The 16914-nt window shown below is 36.8% G+C and overlaps 1 protein-coding gene across 4 annotated transcripts in view; it reads left to right on the forward strand.

The window, feature by feature from the left end:
* Positions 1 to 1454: 1454 nt before the first annotated feature.
* The window catches only part of LOC306873227 (nephronectin-like), a 68545-nt gene continuing 53085 nt past the window's right edge, over positions 1455 to 16914 (forward strand). For 3 of the 4 annotated variants that reach the window (XM_079422347.1, XM_079422348.1, XM_079422350.1), the window contains exons 1-2: positions 1464 to 1771; positions 11304 to 11404. In XM_079422347.1, coding sequence (XP_079278473.1) covers positions 1704 to 1771; positions 11304 to 11404 — 169 coding nt within the window. In that variant the 5' untranslated portion in view covers positions 1464 to 1703. Of the gene's footprint in view, positions 1772 to 11303; positions 11405 to 16914 lie in introns of all 4 variants that reach the window. The other variant, XM_079422349.1, reaches the window with a different exon arrangement.

A 16914-nucleotide genomic window follows, 5' to 3' on the forward strand; every position in this document is an offset into this window, starting at 1 on the left:
GAATCTGACATTTTCAGTTCCGATCTGGGCCACATTTTTATATGTGGAAATAAATAGGACACATATTAAAATGTTGACAATGTGACAAGAGTCTAAATGTTCAGGTAAGAATTCATATGGATTTTTTTTTTTTCAGTTGAATTCTACATTTAGTAATAAAATATGTTCTTGATTTACAGTGAAAATGGCCAGTGCTCTTAAGGATCACTTGTTCAACAATGTTTGATATGGCCCGCAAGTTTGTATGAACAAATTCACAAAGTTGTATTTAAGCATTGGAATGGGACACTTTGGTTCACAGTATGAATGCAGCCAGGCTGTGTACAGTTACACTTCGAGTGTGGCTTTCCAATATCTCACTACTCCACTGCAATATGAGCTGTTCCCTTGTCATTTTTGTGTAATACAGTACCTTTGTTTAGGTGTAGTACATGAATATGGCACTAGACTGCTTTGAGATGGGACCAGATATAGATGTGGTCTGGCGTACTTGCATGTCTAAGTGTTCACCCAATGAAAATAGAGCCGAAACAGAGGCTTATTTCATATGCCCTCTGACCAAAGCTATGGGGAAACTGAAAATGAGACGTAACCCTGCACACGACTCTTTGAGACCTGAAACTCAAGTGATGAGTTAGGACCATAAATCTTTCTTGCAGCAGTTTTACGTGACAAACGCAGGTGCCCTCCTGTCTCCTGTCTGGGGAAAAAAAAATAAAACATAAAAAACTTGACTTATTAGCATCATACTGGACAAGTGGCCTAAAACATATTCAAAAAAAGTGTTTGTTATAAGATTTACTTTGAAACTATTTTTACTCAGAAATACCAGTACATTTCACAAATAATCAACAGAATAGAATAAACACAACTGTGACCCTGGACCACAAAACCAGTCTTAATTGTCAATTTGTCAAAATTGCGATTTATACATTATCTGAAAGCTGAATAAATAAATAAATGAGCTTTCCACTGATGTATGGTTTGTAATGATAGGACAATATTTGGATGAAATACGACTATTTGAAAATCTGGAATCTGAGGGTGTAAAAAAATCTAAATATTGAGAAAATTGCCTTTAAAGTTGTCCAAATGAAGTTCTTAGCAATGCATATTACTAATCAAAAATTAAGTTTTGATATATTTACTCTAGGAAATTTACTAAATATCTTCATGGAACATGATCTTTACTTAATATCCTAATGATTTTTGGCATAAAAGATAAATCAATAATTTTGACCCATACAATGTATTTTTGGCTATTGCTACAAATATAATAATGTGTGTGTGTGTGTGTATCACGTCATTCATCCTCATTAATGATATTAAATATTTTACAGTCATATTAACATTGGATGTTGCATGCACATAGCCAATAATATATATGTAATTATATGGTGTATGTGGAATAAGCGCCGTCTCTTCTTATTGGGCGCAGCGCTCCTTCAGAGGGAGTGGAGAGAGAGACACACACAGAGGAGTGCACCGACTCTGCGCTCCAGTCCACGGCTCTCCAGCGGAGGAGCGGAGCGCACATAGACAGACACGCTGCCGGTCTCTCGCGCATGAACAGCAGTCAGTACCTTCTGTTCGAGCCGCTTCGAAGCTTTGAACACTGACGGATCTAAACCTCACCATCATTCCCTTCCAAACACAGGAGAGCAGCGGCGACATTTGGATATACGCACCGCACACGCACGGGGATGTGGATCATAAAGTTCGTGTTGATTTGGACCTGCTGGATCGGAGTGAGCGCGGACTTCGATGGCAGGTGAGACTTCAGTTAAACGTGTGTGGACGATTGAATCAATGTGTTGTAATAGAGTAGGCACATTTCAGCTTGTTTTATAATAAAAGTAATTTTCTTTTTTAAAGGTGTCTTTAAAGTAAGCTACTTTAAGATTTTAAACATCTTGCCAGACAAGGAATCTCTATAAGTGTTAAGTTGCATTGTATCATCTCAAGATAAATGTGAAAACACTGATATTTGCTGGGCTATAGGTGTGCTTAAAAGTAACAGCGTTGACAGTTTTACAGCTAATATATTATAAGCCATTACTAGATTAGTGTGCAAGGTCAAAACACTTAAAGGTGTTTATTAGAAAGAGATTTTAATGCTGATGTTTCTTGAAACAACCAGTTTTGAATAAGCAGTTGTATAATGTACGAAATCATGATAACATGGTTGAGTGTAAGATCATCCCTTGACAAGCCTCACTGATAATGTGATAAAAATCAAGGAGACACTTGTGCTTGAAGACTTCACATTCTGAAAGTACAATGATGCTATTATGATAGCACTTTTTCTCAATTAAAAAAAATCTATATCTAATATGAGAGTAACGGGGCTGATGGAGTTTTTCCATTTTTAAGGTCATTGTTTACACACATGCACAAGATATGTTTACTAAAGTCACACTTTTCATGAAAAGAGCCTTAAGTACTATTACTGTTAATACTGCAACGCTTTTGAAAAGCATAACCTGTGTAAACCACAGACATAATGCTGTTGTGATAAGTTAAATTTAAGATGGGTTTAAAGTTTGTGTTGTTACTGCGTTGTCAATCAAACAGTGAACTTGTGAACTTACATCCGTCTACAGCTGCTCTTAAAGATGTTCGCAACTGCAAAATCCCGGCATTCCTTCTTTAACTTATCAGTAGTTGTGAATGCATAAATAGATGGCAGTTTGTAAAACATGCGTGTTTAAGAATCATTTATTCTCCCTCTTGGACAGTCAGTGCACGCGCTCCCAGGTGTTTCGTGCCCCAACATGTAATGTGAAATATGTGGTGAACAGAAACGTGCCAAAGATTCAAATCTGCTTAAAGCTTCATTGAGATTAAAGGGGATCGAATATCCATGCCTAAAATTAACTTTGTGCTTCAGTAGCGGTATCTCACTATACCTTAGGGCAAGGTTTCTCAGTCCATCCCTGCAGGCCCACCTGTGCTGCACATTTTAGGGGTCTCGCTAAACTGACACACCCAGTGTAGTTCATGAGTCCATCAGCTGGTGAGATGATAGTTGAGTTCGATGCGCTAAATAAAAGAGATATCCAAAAGCTTTCAACAATGGATGGCTGTTGGGAGATTATTACATGGGTTCATTGATCTCTCCTGTCACATTGTGTAGCTGCTTTTAAAGCAAGTTCTAAGTGCCAACTGTCAGTTTATTATGATTCATCTTTTATTGAGTATGCATTGCTGAATCACATCATATATTATGTAATGCTTAATTATGTCATTAAAGTATGGATTACTTAAATAGGCCTACTCATTAAATAAATATGAAAGGTAATACTTCATGGATTAATGAATTATGCATACACACTGCATACTAAAGTATATAACAATTCACACAAAGTCAACATTAAAAAAACTGGTCCTAATATGAACAAATCCTACAAACCACTCATTCCTGCCCTACGATTTTAAGAATAGTTCACCCAAAAATGAGAACTCGTATCATGTCATGCCAAACCAGTGCAAATTTCTTTCTTCTGTGGAACACAAATTAATATATTTTGAAAAAAATGAAAGGAAAGGGGTTCGGTGGTGTTTTGGATCCCACTAACTTTAATTTTATAGCTCAAAACACCTTGTCAAAGTAAGTAATTCAGTTTGAAAATGAGAGTGAAAGACACAATTTTCATTTTTGTATGAACTATCCCTTTTCATTTGGTAATACATCACCTTATGGAAATAAAACTGGTTTTGAATAGCATTTCAACATAATTTATTAACTTTGCAAAGCTTTATTATGTCATTATAGTATGCATAACCTTATTACATCATGTATTAATTATGAATTGCCTACTTGCGTCATGTATTAAATATGCATCACTTAACTACATTAGATATTATGTATGCATCGCATAATTGCGCCATGTTTAGGCATGCATTGCCTAATTACGTCATTTATTCTGTATGCATCACCTAATTACGCCATGTATTAATTATGTATCACCTAATTACGTAATTTATTCAGTGTGCATCACCTAATTATGCCATGTATTAATTATGTATCACCTAATTATGTAATTTATTCAGTATGCATCACCTAATTATGCCATGTATTAAGTATGCATCACCTAATTATTTAATTTATAAAGTATGCATTGCCTACTTACATCATTTATTCAGTATGCATTGCCTAATTACGCCATGTAGTAAGTATGCATCGCGTAATTACATCATGTATTAAGTATGCACTGCCTACTGGTATTATGTATTAAGTATGCATCGCCTAATTACATCATGTATTAAGTATGCATCGCCTAATTACATCATGTATTAAGTATGCACTGCCTACTGGCATCATGTTTTAAGTATGCATCACCTAATTACATAATGTATTTAGTATGCATATCTTAATTCTTAAGTATGCATCGCCTATAATTATGTCATGTTTTAAGCATGAATCGCCTAATTACGTCATTTATTAAGTATGCATCACCTAATTGCGTCACGTATTAAGTATGCATAGCTTAATTACATCATTTATTAAGTATGCATCGCCTAATTACGTCATGTTTTAAGCATGCACCACCTAATTACATCATTGTTGAAAACACATGGCTTCACACTGTTACAGTCAGCCGGTTCCCACAGGGTGTTCCGCTGAGACACCGGCCACCCAAGTTTGGACTTGTGAACGCAACTCTTGCGGTGATCTTTATGGCATCTTTTGTCTTCTGCTCTGCTGGGGAAGCATTTTGTACTTTTGGCAAAATGAGCAATAACTGTCCTTCTAAATGGACTGGAAATTTATTCACTGGCAGAAGTACTTTCTGTGTTAAAATTCAAGCTTTTGCTTGTTCATATTTCCCTTATTTATCATTGCCAGTTGCCCAGAGGCAGAGCACGGCTATGATGCGCTTTCGCAAACACATCCGTACACAGTTAGGGGGACATTAATAATGGACTTTTGGTACGACATTACCAGCACTCCTTTAGAGACATAATGAATAACTAATGCATATTTGTTTGTCATCTATATTTTTCCAAACGACCTTAGCGCGCTCATTTAGACAAGACTCTGGATTTCATTGCTTTCTATACATTCTAACTTCTCCATGTCATCCCATACATCATGTGCTTAATGTTTGTGTAACTCACAGACACAATATTGGTGCATTTCCACAGGGCATTGCTTGCGCTGGCATTTCAGGAGCGGGAGCTGCCCACTGTAATGAACGTGTACATTAACCTGCTGGCGTACGTTATTAATTTCAGTCGTGATGGAGTTCGCTTGTCATCAGGGCCATTATTTGCCAATTTGCCCTGCTTATAAACCTGCTTCACTGCCCCGATCTAAATTCATAGAGAGAATATACTGTATGAGTGCACTGTGAGGGGCTCATTCGTTATCTGCAGGCCCTTAGCAAGGGCCGTTAAGCTCCTGTCTAATGGCTTATGCTACACCTGAGGGACGACTCGCTGCTAAACCTCCAACTTGTCATTTGCTGACATGATCACAAGAGTAATCAATTACAGACAGACTCATTAAAGTCTCCAACTTTTTAAACTCTTCCAACTTGGGGTTTTGGACGGTTGAGCAGTGGGTTTCTATGACTCACTGGAATGTAAAATGTAAAATCCCTGCATCCCTAATTGTTCTAATATATTTAGTCAACAGTGCTTTGTTAGTCACTTTGTCTTGGGGTACTACACTACGTGCCAGTTTAGAGATCTTAAATTAAGTCCACATGTCTGGTCATTCCTCCTTGTGGTCTTTCAGTTCATTTCATTTCATCATCTGAATTGTCTTAGGGAGCAGAATTTGACCCGTCCTGGAGTTGACCAATGAATGTGCATTTGACCAAAAGTGCATTGGTCACTAGGTCTGTAGTCAAGTTACTTTCAATGTAAATGTCCAAATTTAAATGTAGTCATTTAATGTCATTTTTAAATAATTTGGTTGCACTTTATTTTACTGTGCATTAAATGACGGAGTTTCATATTTTGGCTTTGAAAAAGAATTTCACTCAGAAATGGCTTGTACATTTTACAAATAAGTACAAGGAAATGTAAAATTATGAAGTAAAAATACAAAAGAAATAGTATTTTCTTGTAAAACATATTCCAATAATCTTTTTTTATTTACAACTTTGACAAAAAGTTATTTTTTCTTCAGTGTAGTGCTAACAATTAGAAAAAAAATATATATAAAAAGGATTAGGTTCCTCTGCAAAAAGGTCTGAAAAAGTGGCATCTATTTTTAATAAAAGTGTCATTTTTAATCTCCATTTCTAAAAAACTAGACTACATGTGAGTTAATTTATTCACATGCATAGCAGATAGCAAATAAGATGCACTGTCAAGTAAGTAAGTGCAGTCAAACTAGGACATAGTGAATATTAATATAATATCGCATTCTTAGGCTTTTGTTTTTATTTTTAGTAATGAACTAAAAATAACAAATAATAATAAGCTGAAAACATTCAAATGTATTGTTTACGCCACTTTTTTGCAGCACTGTACACCATGCAGCTTTGAAATTTGAATTATTTTTACTAAGCCGAAAGTTTAATCTGTGACATTTGGGTTTTTTAATGGTCAACCATCTTCTCTTTGTTACATGTATGATCTGTTTTAGTTTAGTTTCTATGTCTCCATCTTCCTGCCTCGTTTGTTTCCATGGTTTTTGATTAATTAGCTACACACCTGTTTTCTGTTCCTCCCTGATTACGTTTAGTATTTAGCCTGTGTTCTCCCATGTTCCTTTGTCTGCTATTATTTTGGATTTACGTTTGGTTGTGCCAAGTTCCTTCTGTGGATTATTAAAATGCTCTTTGATTTTGACTCCTTCGTCATGCTTTGTTTTATACACCCCAGACCCCTAACACTCTTCATGCAAATTCACAGGTCAGAGTTGAAACTTTGGCACTTTGGCCTGCGTTTCCTCTCTCCTGTGTTTACATGCTTATGAATGGAACAAAGTCTAATGTTACTGTGCTTACTGTAAAATGTTACAATTGCTGTCTTTCTCGATTGTCCAAAAAATTCCAGCAGCCAAACTGGTGTCTATATAACCGCAGTGACCATCATGAAACTCGTATCGGTTGAGCACAATTGTCTTCGAATGCTCATAAACATCTGTGGGAGATTCATAAATCTGTCCATACTGCCACAGAGGTGCATTTATTTCAGACTTGTACCTGCAGCGTCTGATTGGCGCTTATCGCCGGATGAGATGGACTTTGCTTGACCGGTGTGTCAGTCTGCAGAGGCAAGTATTCTATATTGAGGCTGGCGAATGAAGACAGCTCAACTCTCAAGCGCGTGTTTCAAAGGCGCGTGTCTAATTGTCTGGCAGCCTGTGGAGGTGGTGGAGGAATGTGAAGGGCTGTAATTAAACCCCCCTGCACTTGCACCCGAGCCCGGCTGCATGTCATCATTCATATACATGTGCAGACTCACTACCGAACTGCACGAAGAGTGTCAGACTGCCGCAGACAAATAGAAATGTGAATATTTCATGACTTAAATGTGCCAGTGCACAGAGATAAAGGCATCTACCGCTAATTTTCGTGACCTGGTTGTCTCCTTTGAGCAGCTGGGCCGGAATTGCATTATGTAGATATTTGTCGTTTGTTTAATCCGCTAATGCCAGACTGAGCTGGAAATTGAAACTGTGTAATAGCTGCATCTTTAACAAGGTGAGGAAAGACACTTTCTCAGGTGGATGAGGGATTTGTTGTGACAGCCTTGTTACCTCAGTGAGCGCGGCGCCGGTTTCTCGCTGGGCAACACTCTTTCTCTCTCTCTCTCAGTTTGGTGTCTCTTTGGATCGGGCCCAAAGTTTGCAGATTGCTGACTGGCACGCAATCGCTTGTCTCTCGTGGGGCAAGTGCTGCACACGCGGAGATTTGTCTTTCTCTCATTGTCCCTCTCTGTTAAAACTTCTCTTCTTTCTTGCTCATTTGCTTTTCTGTGTTAAGTGCTGAAGGTTATGTGAATCATCTTCTATTGTCAGACGCAGTCGTATTATTGTATCACGGTGGCCTGAAAAGCTCTCCATCAAGCAATCTTTCTGTCCTCCCTGAAAGTCAAATATTTAGTGAAAAGGCAAAATCGCAGCCAGTCGGAACATATTTGGTGTTCCACCCATCTGGAGACCAACCGTGAATGACAGTATGCATTGTGACCCCGCTCTGTCATACTCATTATTTTTCTAGACAGTCATTATTCTTTATATCAGTGATTCTCAACTAATGGCTGTTCTGATAGGGTCACAGTCAGCTAAATGCAAATAAAAAATGCTGGGCATTGTTGGAATAGCTTAATAAATAGCCTTTGCATCTTTTTGCTGAAAATAATTCTTATATTTCTACACTGATGTCAAAGGTCATGCATCAAATCAAACTCAGTATTTTGGCTCAGATTCATCTGATTCGTGAAAGCTACTCAAAATGTGATTAAGACTAAATACGTAATACTAAGATAAGTAACATACATAATACTAATACTAAACACTTCACTTGCATTTGATGATCAATTTTTATGCTATTCAGCCTATGTTGGGATCAATAATTGGGCATATTGTTTTTTTGCCTGTTTACATAGTATTCAACTGTTTGGGGTCAGTAAGAATTTTCTAATGTTTGCGAAAGAAGTGACCAAGGCTACATTTATTTGATAAATATAATACAGCAAAAATAGCTTGTTTTATAGTAGCTTCCTACCTTTACCTTTGTAATGTGTACCCTTAAATAGCCTTGTCAGTCAGGTTCAAATACCCTTTCATCAACACCAAACCAGTCCTCATAAATATGTATGAAATAATAATCCTCATAAATGTGTTTACAATTCATAGTCACACTGAATATCCTTTAGCATTCTAATTATAATTAAAATGGCATTATTCCAAAGCACCATGTTTAAAAACATGCAATGCTGTGGGTGAAAACAGACACCAATTAGCTTCTCAAACTGAAGTAGTTTGAGAACTACATCCTCTGTGGGGTTTTTAACTGCGTTTAGTTTGATTTTTTCATGCAAAAAGAAAATCGCAAGGTGCTTTGTATTGTTAAGGAGAAATGAGAGTGAAATGACTAAAGATGCATGTATGGGGTCTTTATGTACATATGTCCTGCAGTGTGTGCCATTCACACAGTTTGACATCAACCTATATATATTATTTGGTTTTCTTACTTTTAAAAAGGAATTGAATGTGTATACAAAAGATAATTAAAAAGCATGTGCACCCCTGGGAACTACTGCAATAGTTGACATATCGTGCACCCACTGTCTTGCACATGTTTGCAGTCAGTTAGAAGTTATGTTTTTAATACACTCAGAGGAGATTATGTGTTGGTACATAGTGAGTCTGGCCAGTGTGTGTGTGTGATTAAATGTATGTTTCAGGTGAGATATAGTGGAGTGACAGGCTGGAGCCCGGACTCAATCCTCTTAACATGCGCGCTGTGTCTTTAGAGGCGTTCTGAAGTCTCCTCTCGCTCTCTAAGCTGCACGCGCAAACATTTTCCCTTCAGCCTGTCACTCTCATTTAGTGCCACCATCACAGTTTCTTACTGGAGTGACTGGCAGCAGGACGGCCCGCATTAGCATTTTCACTGCCTTGCCATCCATAGTAACCAAAGCCGATGCAGCATGTGGGCAAAATTCATGGGTTTTTGATGAGTTTTTGGCTCAAGGTCTGCATTTAAAGTCACACCAGAGGTGTTCAGCTGGGATCAGGACTTGGCTTTCTGCAGACCAGTCAAGTTCTTCCACACTGACTGAATCAATCATGTCTTTTTGAACCTTGCCTTATTCACAGAGGCACTGTCATGTTAGAATATAAAAGGGTTCTGTCCAAACTGTTGCTATAAAATTAGAAGCACACAATTCCCTAGAATTTCATTATATTCTTAAACATTAAGATTTGTACTCATGGAAATGACTAATGTAGTCAAACATGTTCATTAGAATCTGTCTGTCTGTCTGTCTGTCTGTCTGTCTGTCTGTCTGTCTGTCTGTCTGTCTGTCTGTCTGTCTGTCTGTCTGTCTGTCTGTCTGTCTGTCTGTCTGTCTATCTATCTATCTATCTATCTATCTATCTATCTATCTATCTATCTATCTATCTATCTATCTATCTATCTATCTATCTATCTATCTATCTATCTATCTATCTATCTATCTATCTATCTATCTAGATCATCTAAGCCTGAGAATTTGGCACATTCTAGCACATTTGCAAGTCATGAGGTAACTTCTATCATTCCTGTTGTCTTATCCATTGCATCAGTCAGCCAGTGAGGTTTTATCTATATTCACAAAGCTTCCGTTATACTCAGTGACACAGGTGCTGCAGATAAGACCACTGTGAGTTATCATTGTGCTGTACCACACCAGAGGCAGATGTTCTCGTATGTTGATTCTGGATACACACACAGAGCACTGATAAGATGAAGTCCGTCTGTGCTCCTGCTGCCTATAGCTAGAGGGAAGTTATGGAAAATAAGAATGATGTTCTTAGAAGGAGATATGTTACATCATACATGACCCAACAATGTGAGCGAACAAGACAGTTTTTTGGAAAACATCATTCTTGGAAACAACAGAGAAAGGGCCGTTTAAAACCGATTTTCCATAAAATGGAAAATAAAGGTACAGCTGAATTGCTTTTGAATCTGAGAGTTTCTTGGCAGCACTCACCGGGATTACTGATTTCTTTTTTTCCACCAGCAGCGCTCCAAATGTTTTTCTGAAGAAGTAAAACCTTTTAAGGTCTGTGAAAATAAGTAAAAGGGAATGAACACAGGTCAAATGACGTAACGTAAATGGATCATGGGTAATAGATACAGGGAAAGCACAGCACACAACCTAAAATTAAACTTCTACTTAATACGCCTAGCCGTATTTAAACAGAGAAAGAAAAATAAGAAAGAAAATTAACTGAGCTGGTTATATTTCAAATATAATGTATTTAAAACATTCAAAAAAATTTGAAATTGTGAATATTAATTCGATTTTATTTCACACTTTACTGAACTTTCATGATTCTTCCTTGTCCCACAAGTATATGATATGAGCACTGATTTAAAATAAAAAATACATTTGATTTATTTCAGTCTATCGTCTTGAAAGGTCAATAAATTTACTCTTGATTCAAAAATCCTCAAAATAATAAATTGCATCATCTCTTAAAAATGTAAAAACTTTTTGTGGTAACTTTTCAAGTATTAGGATGGATGGATGGATAGATAGATAGTAATTCTTTGGCAATGTTATTCCCATGTAACTGATTTCTGTGCAGTGATTGGTCAAGGCCTGATCAAACTGTGTCCTGACAGGTGGCCCAGACAGATGGCCTCGTCCAATGGGCTGTGTCGGTACGGCGCCCGCATCGACTGCTGCTGGGGTTGGACACGTGTCTCCTGGGGCCAGTGCCAGCGTGAGTAACTGCTGCTTTAGGGGTGAACAGTGCTATGGGGGACCAGCTAAGGGTGCTTCTAGACTTCCATGATGCTGTAACCGTCTTTTAGCCACTTAACAACAGCACAGCAAGTCACCAGTTGTCATATTTGAAATAAATTAGATTAGCTTAACAAAACTGAACAAAACCTCTATGGACAATATTCTGTCCTAAGTTTGGCATAATGTTTTACATACTGATTTGCTGGATCCATTTGATTCCAACACATACTGTATAAAGAATTGGTGACTTGTAATGCCCTCACTGAAGTGGTAGTTGCAAGGTCAGGTCACATGGCTGAAAATAAGCAAGACTACATCCTTGGACATAATGCTTCTGAATTTCATGCTAACTAACTGGGTTAGCCGTAAGAAAATACCTGCCAGTGGTCCGCTTTGTCTTTGAGATATTCTGCATGACACCCAATATTATGTGGTTCAGTCATTTGGAATAATTAAAAGGTACAACGAGCAGTTGCTGCAACAGCACCACATTCCTGCAGGATTAGTTTGAGGTCTAAATAAGACATGGAAGTCCACTCATGTATTGTAAAAAACAAAAAATGCATTTAATTTTTAAAGACTTTAAAACAAATTTAAAGTCTTTTTTTTTTAATGACAGATTTTTGTACAATAGACCTTAGGGAGTAAAAATAAAGAAAAGTAAATAAGATAAGATAAGCAAGTATTAAAAATGATAAAAAAAATTATCATATTATTATTAACCAAAACGTAAATAAAAATGACAACAGCATTCTTATTCTTATTCTTATTATATAAGTTAAATGTTGTTTGTGACTGCATACCCATAATGCCCTTAAGCAAGAATGGAAAATGATAAAAATGATCACATTATTATTATTAATCAAAATGTAAATACAAATAACAACAACATTATTATTATTATTATTGTTATTGTTGTTGGTGGTGCTTTGTTGTTGTTGCTGTTGTCATTTTTATTTAAGTTAAGTGATGTTGTTTGTGATTGCATTACCCATAATGCCCTTAGTTGGAGCTAGCGTGGTTTGTGCCAGATCTGTAAATTGAGATCCCTAAAGAAAAGTGCATTCATCTCACACTAGAAGTGATGAGGCCTCTCAAAACCGCATTAATCACATAATGATTTTCAAGTACGGATTAGCTCATTTTATTGCGTTATCATGGAATCAGAGGATGTGCTTCCCCTGCTCATATTAATAGCGTCTTATGCTTCATTTATCAGCTTCCATATGTTTGCTACAAATCTAAAAATGATACAGCATGCTTCTGAGCGAATGTTTGACCGTATCACCAAATGGAAGCAGCCTAGTGATGATTCATGGGCTATTCCGTGATGCATGATGATATTAGTGGGACAATGTATCGGGCAGCCTGACAAATGCGAGATTCTCTGCATGGCTTGTGCACTTGATAGCCCAGCTGTTGCCTTTGCCGCAAAATTGCAGTTTGTCTGGGGGCCACATGCTGAGGGGCTCCAAAAGCTTACGCTAATGCTGCTATGCTTGTAGATTGCCATCGTTTCGACCATATTTTGTAACATTAAGCAATGTTTTCTTTGTGTGACTGTGTGCGGATATATGCAAATGTCTCTCACACTTCACATGGCCGAGGTACGCCTTCATAAATTTCTTATTTTGTGCCCAGCAAAGATTGTATTATATGAGTATGCCTGACACAGACGGCTGAGAATGGTAATTGGAAGTAAATAAATATGCACAATGGGTGGCGAACCGACCGATTCTATCCTCAATCACGGACGACAAGGCTGCCAGCGGTTCAACTCGCAATTTTGGCAGAGAATAGAAAGTGCACGGGGGGACGTTGAGGGCTCCATCATGACTGATTACGGGATCGCTGCATCTCACATCTTTGATGAAATTGCTGCGGTTTGTTTTGGCCGGTCGGTGATCATACAGGGTGAAGATACACATTGAGAATGAAGGCCGTAATGAATGCATCCCCGAACACAGACTCCTCTGGGAAAGTGAAGTGCTCGGCTCCGAAAAGCTTTTCAAATATTCATCCAGTCAAAGGTTTGCTAGGCGCCGCAGTCATCTCTGGCTCCATTCACACCGCAATAACAGGAACATGAAGCTGCAATATTTGACTTTCTCCAAACAGCTGGTTTAGGGGGCAGCCCTGGGTTTCGTGGGCTGAATTGGTGATTAAGATTAAACCTTGCACAGCTGAAATTAGATTCCCCACTCATAACACCCTAATCATCTAGAGTTAACAAGCTCTCAAGATGAGGATGAATTTTGATGAAGTTCCTTCGCGAGGAAGCAAGACGGCTCAGAGCGAGAGTGAAATCCTGTGTGATGAAAGGAAATCTTGGACTATAATCTCTCTCATTCTCTCTCTAAAAACTGGATTTTAAAGGAACGTTGCAGGTCCGATACAAGTTAAGCTCTATCAACGGCTTTCGTGGCATAATGTGGATTACCAGTGAAGATCATTTCGACTCATGCCTCAGGTTTAAAAAAATCACAGTTACGCTAGAAGGCAAGCTACATTAAAATAATGTATATTATCGGTTTAAAAATTTGGGGTTAGTATGTTTTTTTTTTTCTTCAGTTGATCAAAAGTAACGGTAAAGACAATTAAGTTAAGATTTCTTTTTCAAATATTTTGTTTTAATCCATCAAAGAATCCTGAATAATATGTATCACAGTTTCCACAAAAATATTAAGCAGCACAACTGTTTTCAGCACTGATAATAAAAATTAATATTTCTTGAGCAGCATATCAGAATGATTTCTGAAGGATCATGTGACACTAAAGAAAGGAGTAATGATGCTGAAAATTCTGCTTTGCATCACAGAAATCAATTAAATTTTAAAATATATTAACATAGAAAACAGATATTTTAAATTGCAATAATATTCACAATACTAATGTTTTTACATCTAGATTTAATCAAATATATGACGATTTTGTGTTGCTAAATATGGTATTTTTTACCATGAAATCCGTTGGTAATTTAGTTCTTCCACCTAGAAAACTAATCCCAATCAAAAAGGGCTGTTTTTAACAGAATAATTTGTGTTAGTGCTTTAATGCTGACCAGCTTTACTTGCACTGAATATGTTTCACATTAACTGAGACTTTTGTGCTTGAATAGAAGAATGCATTTTATCTGAACACCCTTTAACAATCAGAGTTTGGGGAATCCAAATTTGAGCTCCAGTTAATACCAGAACAAGGTAATCTTTCAGTAACATGGCATATATCAAAGTACTATGATATCTTTTCAAGAGTAAAGTAAGCTGTGGGAGTGACCGTCACTGCTTTTGCCAAAAGCATCAGTTAATTAGAAGTAATTGGCCCTCATGAGGACTATTGAGGTCAGGCAGGACAAGGTGGGTGATGGTATCACAGGATTTAAGAATTGAACATCTGCAACACCAACTATGCTGTTCCTAAGCTGCTCCTAAAATACCAGCTCAGCAAAGTATTACTCAAATGTTTGAGCATCAGTGATTCACAGGGGAGTGAGGAGCTGCAAAGAAACCTTTGTTACAGAGGCAGTCCCGCCTGTGCAGGAGAACATAGGAACTGGAGGAGTGCAAGTCTGTTTTGTGGACCAATGAATCCAGCTTTGAAGACATTTTTTTAAATTTTGGAAACAGTTTGAGCATTGTTGGACAGTGCTTTGATATAGTGTTTTGCAGTTTGCAACACATTTAATTAATTATATCTAATATGTAAGAAATTATTGAATATTAAGAAATTCAGATGTTTGGGGTAGTTCTTTTTTAATGTTTTTGAAAGAAATCTCTAATGCTTATAAGCATTAAAAAATATAGTAAACAGTAATATTGTGAAAATATTATTACAATTTAAAATAACTGTTTCTATTTTAATATATGTGACCCTGGACCACAAAACCAGTCTTAAGTAGCACTGGTATATTTGTAGAAAGAGCCAACAATACATTGTATGGGTCAAAATTATCCATTTGTCTTTTATGCCAAAAATCATTAGGATAAAGATCATGTTCCATGAAGATATCTTAAATTTTCTTCCATAAATATATCAAAACGTAATTTTTGATTAGTAATATGCATTGCTATGATCTTCATTTGGACAACTTTAAAGGTGATTTTCTCAATATATATATATATATTTTTTGCACCCTCAGATTCCAGATTTTCAAATAGTTGTATCTCAGCCAAATATGTCATATCCTAACAAACCATACATCAATGGAAAGCTTATTTATTCAGCTTTCAGATAATGTATAAATCTCAATTTCAAACGTTGTCATAAAATTTTCCCTTATGACTGGTTTTGTGGTCCAGGGTCACATATTTTAAAATGTAATTTATTCTTTGATGCAAAGCTGAATTTTAGAATCCTTATTTCAGTCTTCTACGGAGCCCCTTAAGGGACATGTTGGTGGGAAAAATTTGGGGTGAGTGGAAAAAATTTGGGGTGGAAGTAAAAAATGTTAAAAAAAAATTGCGTTCCCTTGCAAAGATATTTGCGTTAACTTGCAAAACTTTTGCGTTCTCTCACAAAGATATTTGTGTTCTTTTGCAAAAGCAGTTGAGTTCGGACAAACTCTTCCTATTTACTTTACAGCTTGCAGTCGTTACAGCTCGTATATTCACAATGGAGCGGTTCATAAAGTTTTATTTTGAAATTGGACCCAATAAAGAAATATAGTCAGTGCTAAGTTCAAGGCACGGTTTTGGGACATTCTAAAAGTTTTTAATAATAAATGCCGTTATTATAATAATTTTAGGCTATTATATAATTAGGCTAATATTAATAACCTTATTAATAATATTACTATTAAAAAGCAGAATAGCCCAGAATATGAACGCAACACCCTGCATGTTAAGCTTTTTCTCCCCCATTGAAAACTCTTAAGGTAGGCTATATGAATGAAGACGGTGATTTAAAAATACCAAATCTGTTTACAGTTTATATTACACACAGCCCAGAACGGAACACGCAGTGTTTTCTCCCCCACAGACAAAACATTATAAAAAAAAAAACTCTTAGCATGTTGCTTTTAGTGTAAATTTTTAATAAAATATAAAACTTAATAAAATATCCTAAACTCAAAAAAAAAAAAAAAAACTTAATCTTTCCCTCTATCTTTCTCTCCTTCCCTTGCTAGCGTGTACTTATTTGAACAATGACTGAGGCTTGGTGTTACGAGCACTTCCTCTGTCTGATTGCCTCTTCAAGATGAATCGCTTCTTGTATTCCCCAATTGTAAGTCGCTTTGGATAAAAGCGTCTGCCAAATGACTAAATGTAAATGTAAAACGTGAGCTTTTTAATCACTTTTTTTATATTAAGTCACTCCGTTAAGCATGCTTTTCTGTGGGGCAGAAAACACTTATCGTACAATTCAGCTCATATTTTGGGCTTGCAAGTACATATTTTTAATACATAGCCTATATAATATAGCATATTTGGTCTTTTTTATCATCTTCATTATGGCCGTGTTAAGCGTTTTATGAACCAATGCAAGATG

The sequence above is a fragment of the Barbus barbus genome, assembly GCF_936440315.1.
Source record: "Barbus barbus genome assembly, chromosome: 7".
Taxonomy (NCBI): domain Eukaryota; kingdom Metazoa; phylum Chordata; class Actinopteri; order Cypriniformes; family Cyprinidae; genus Barbus; species Barbus barbus.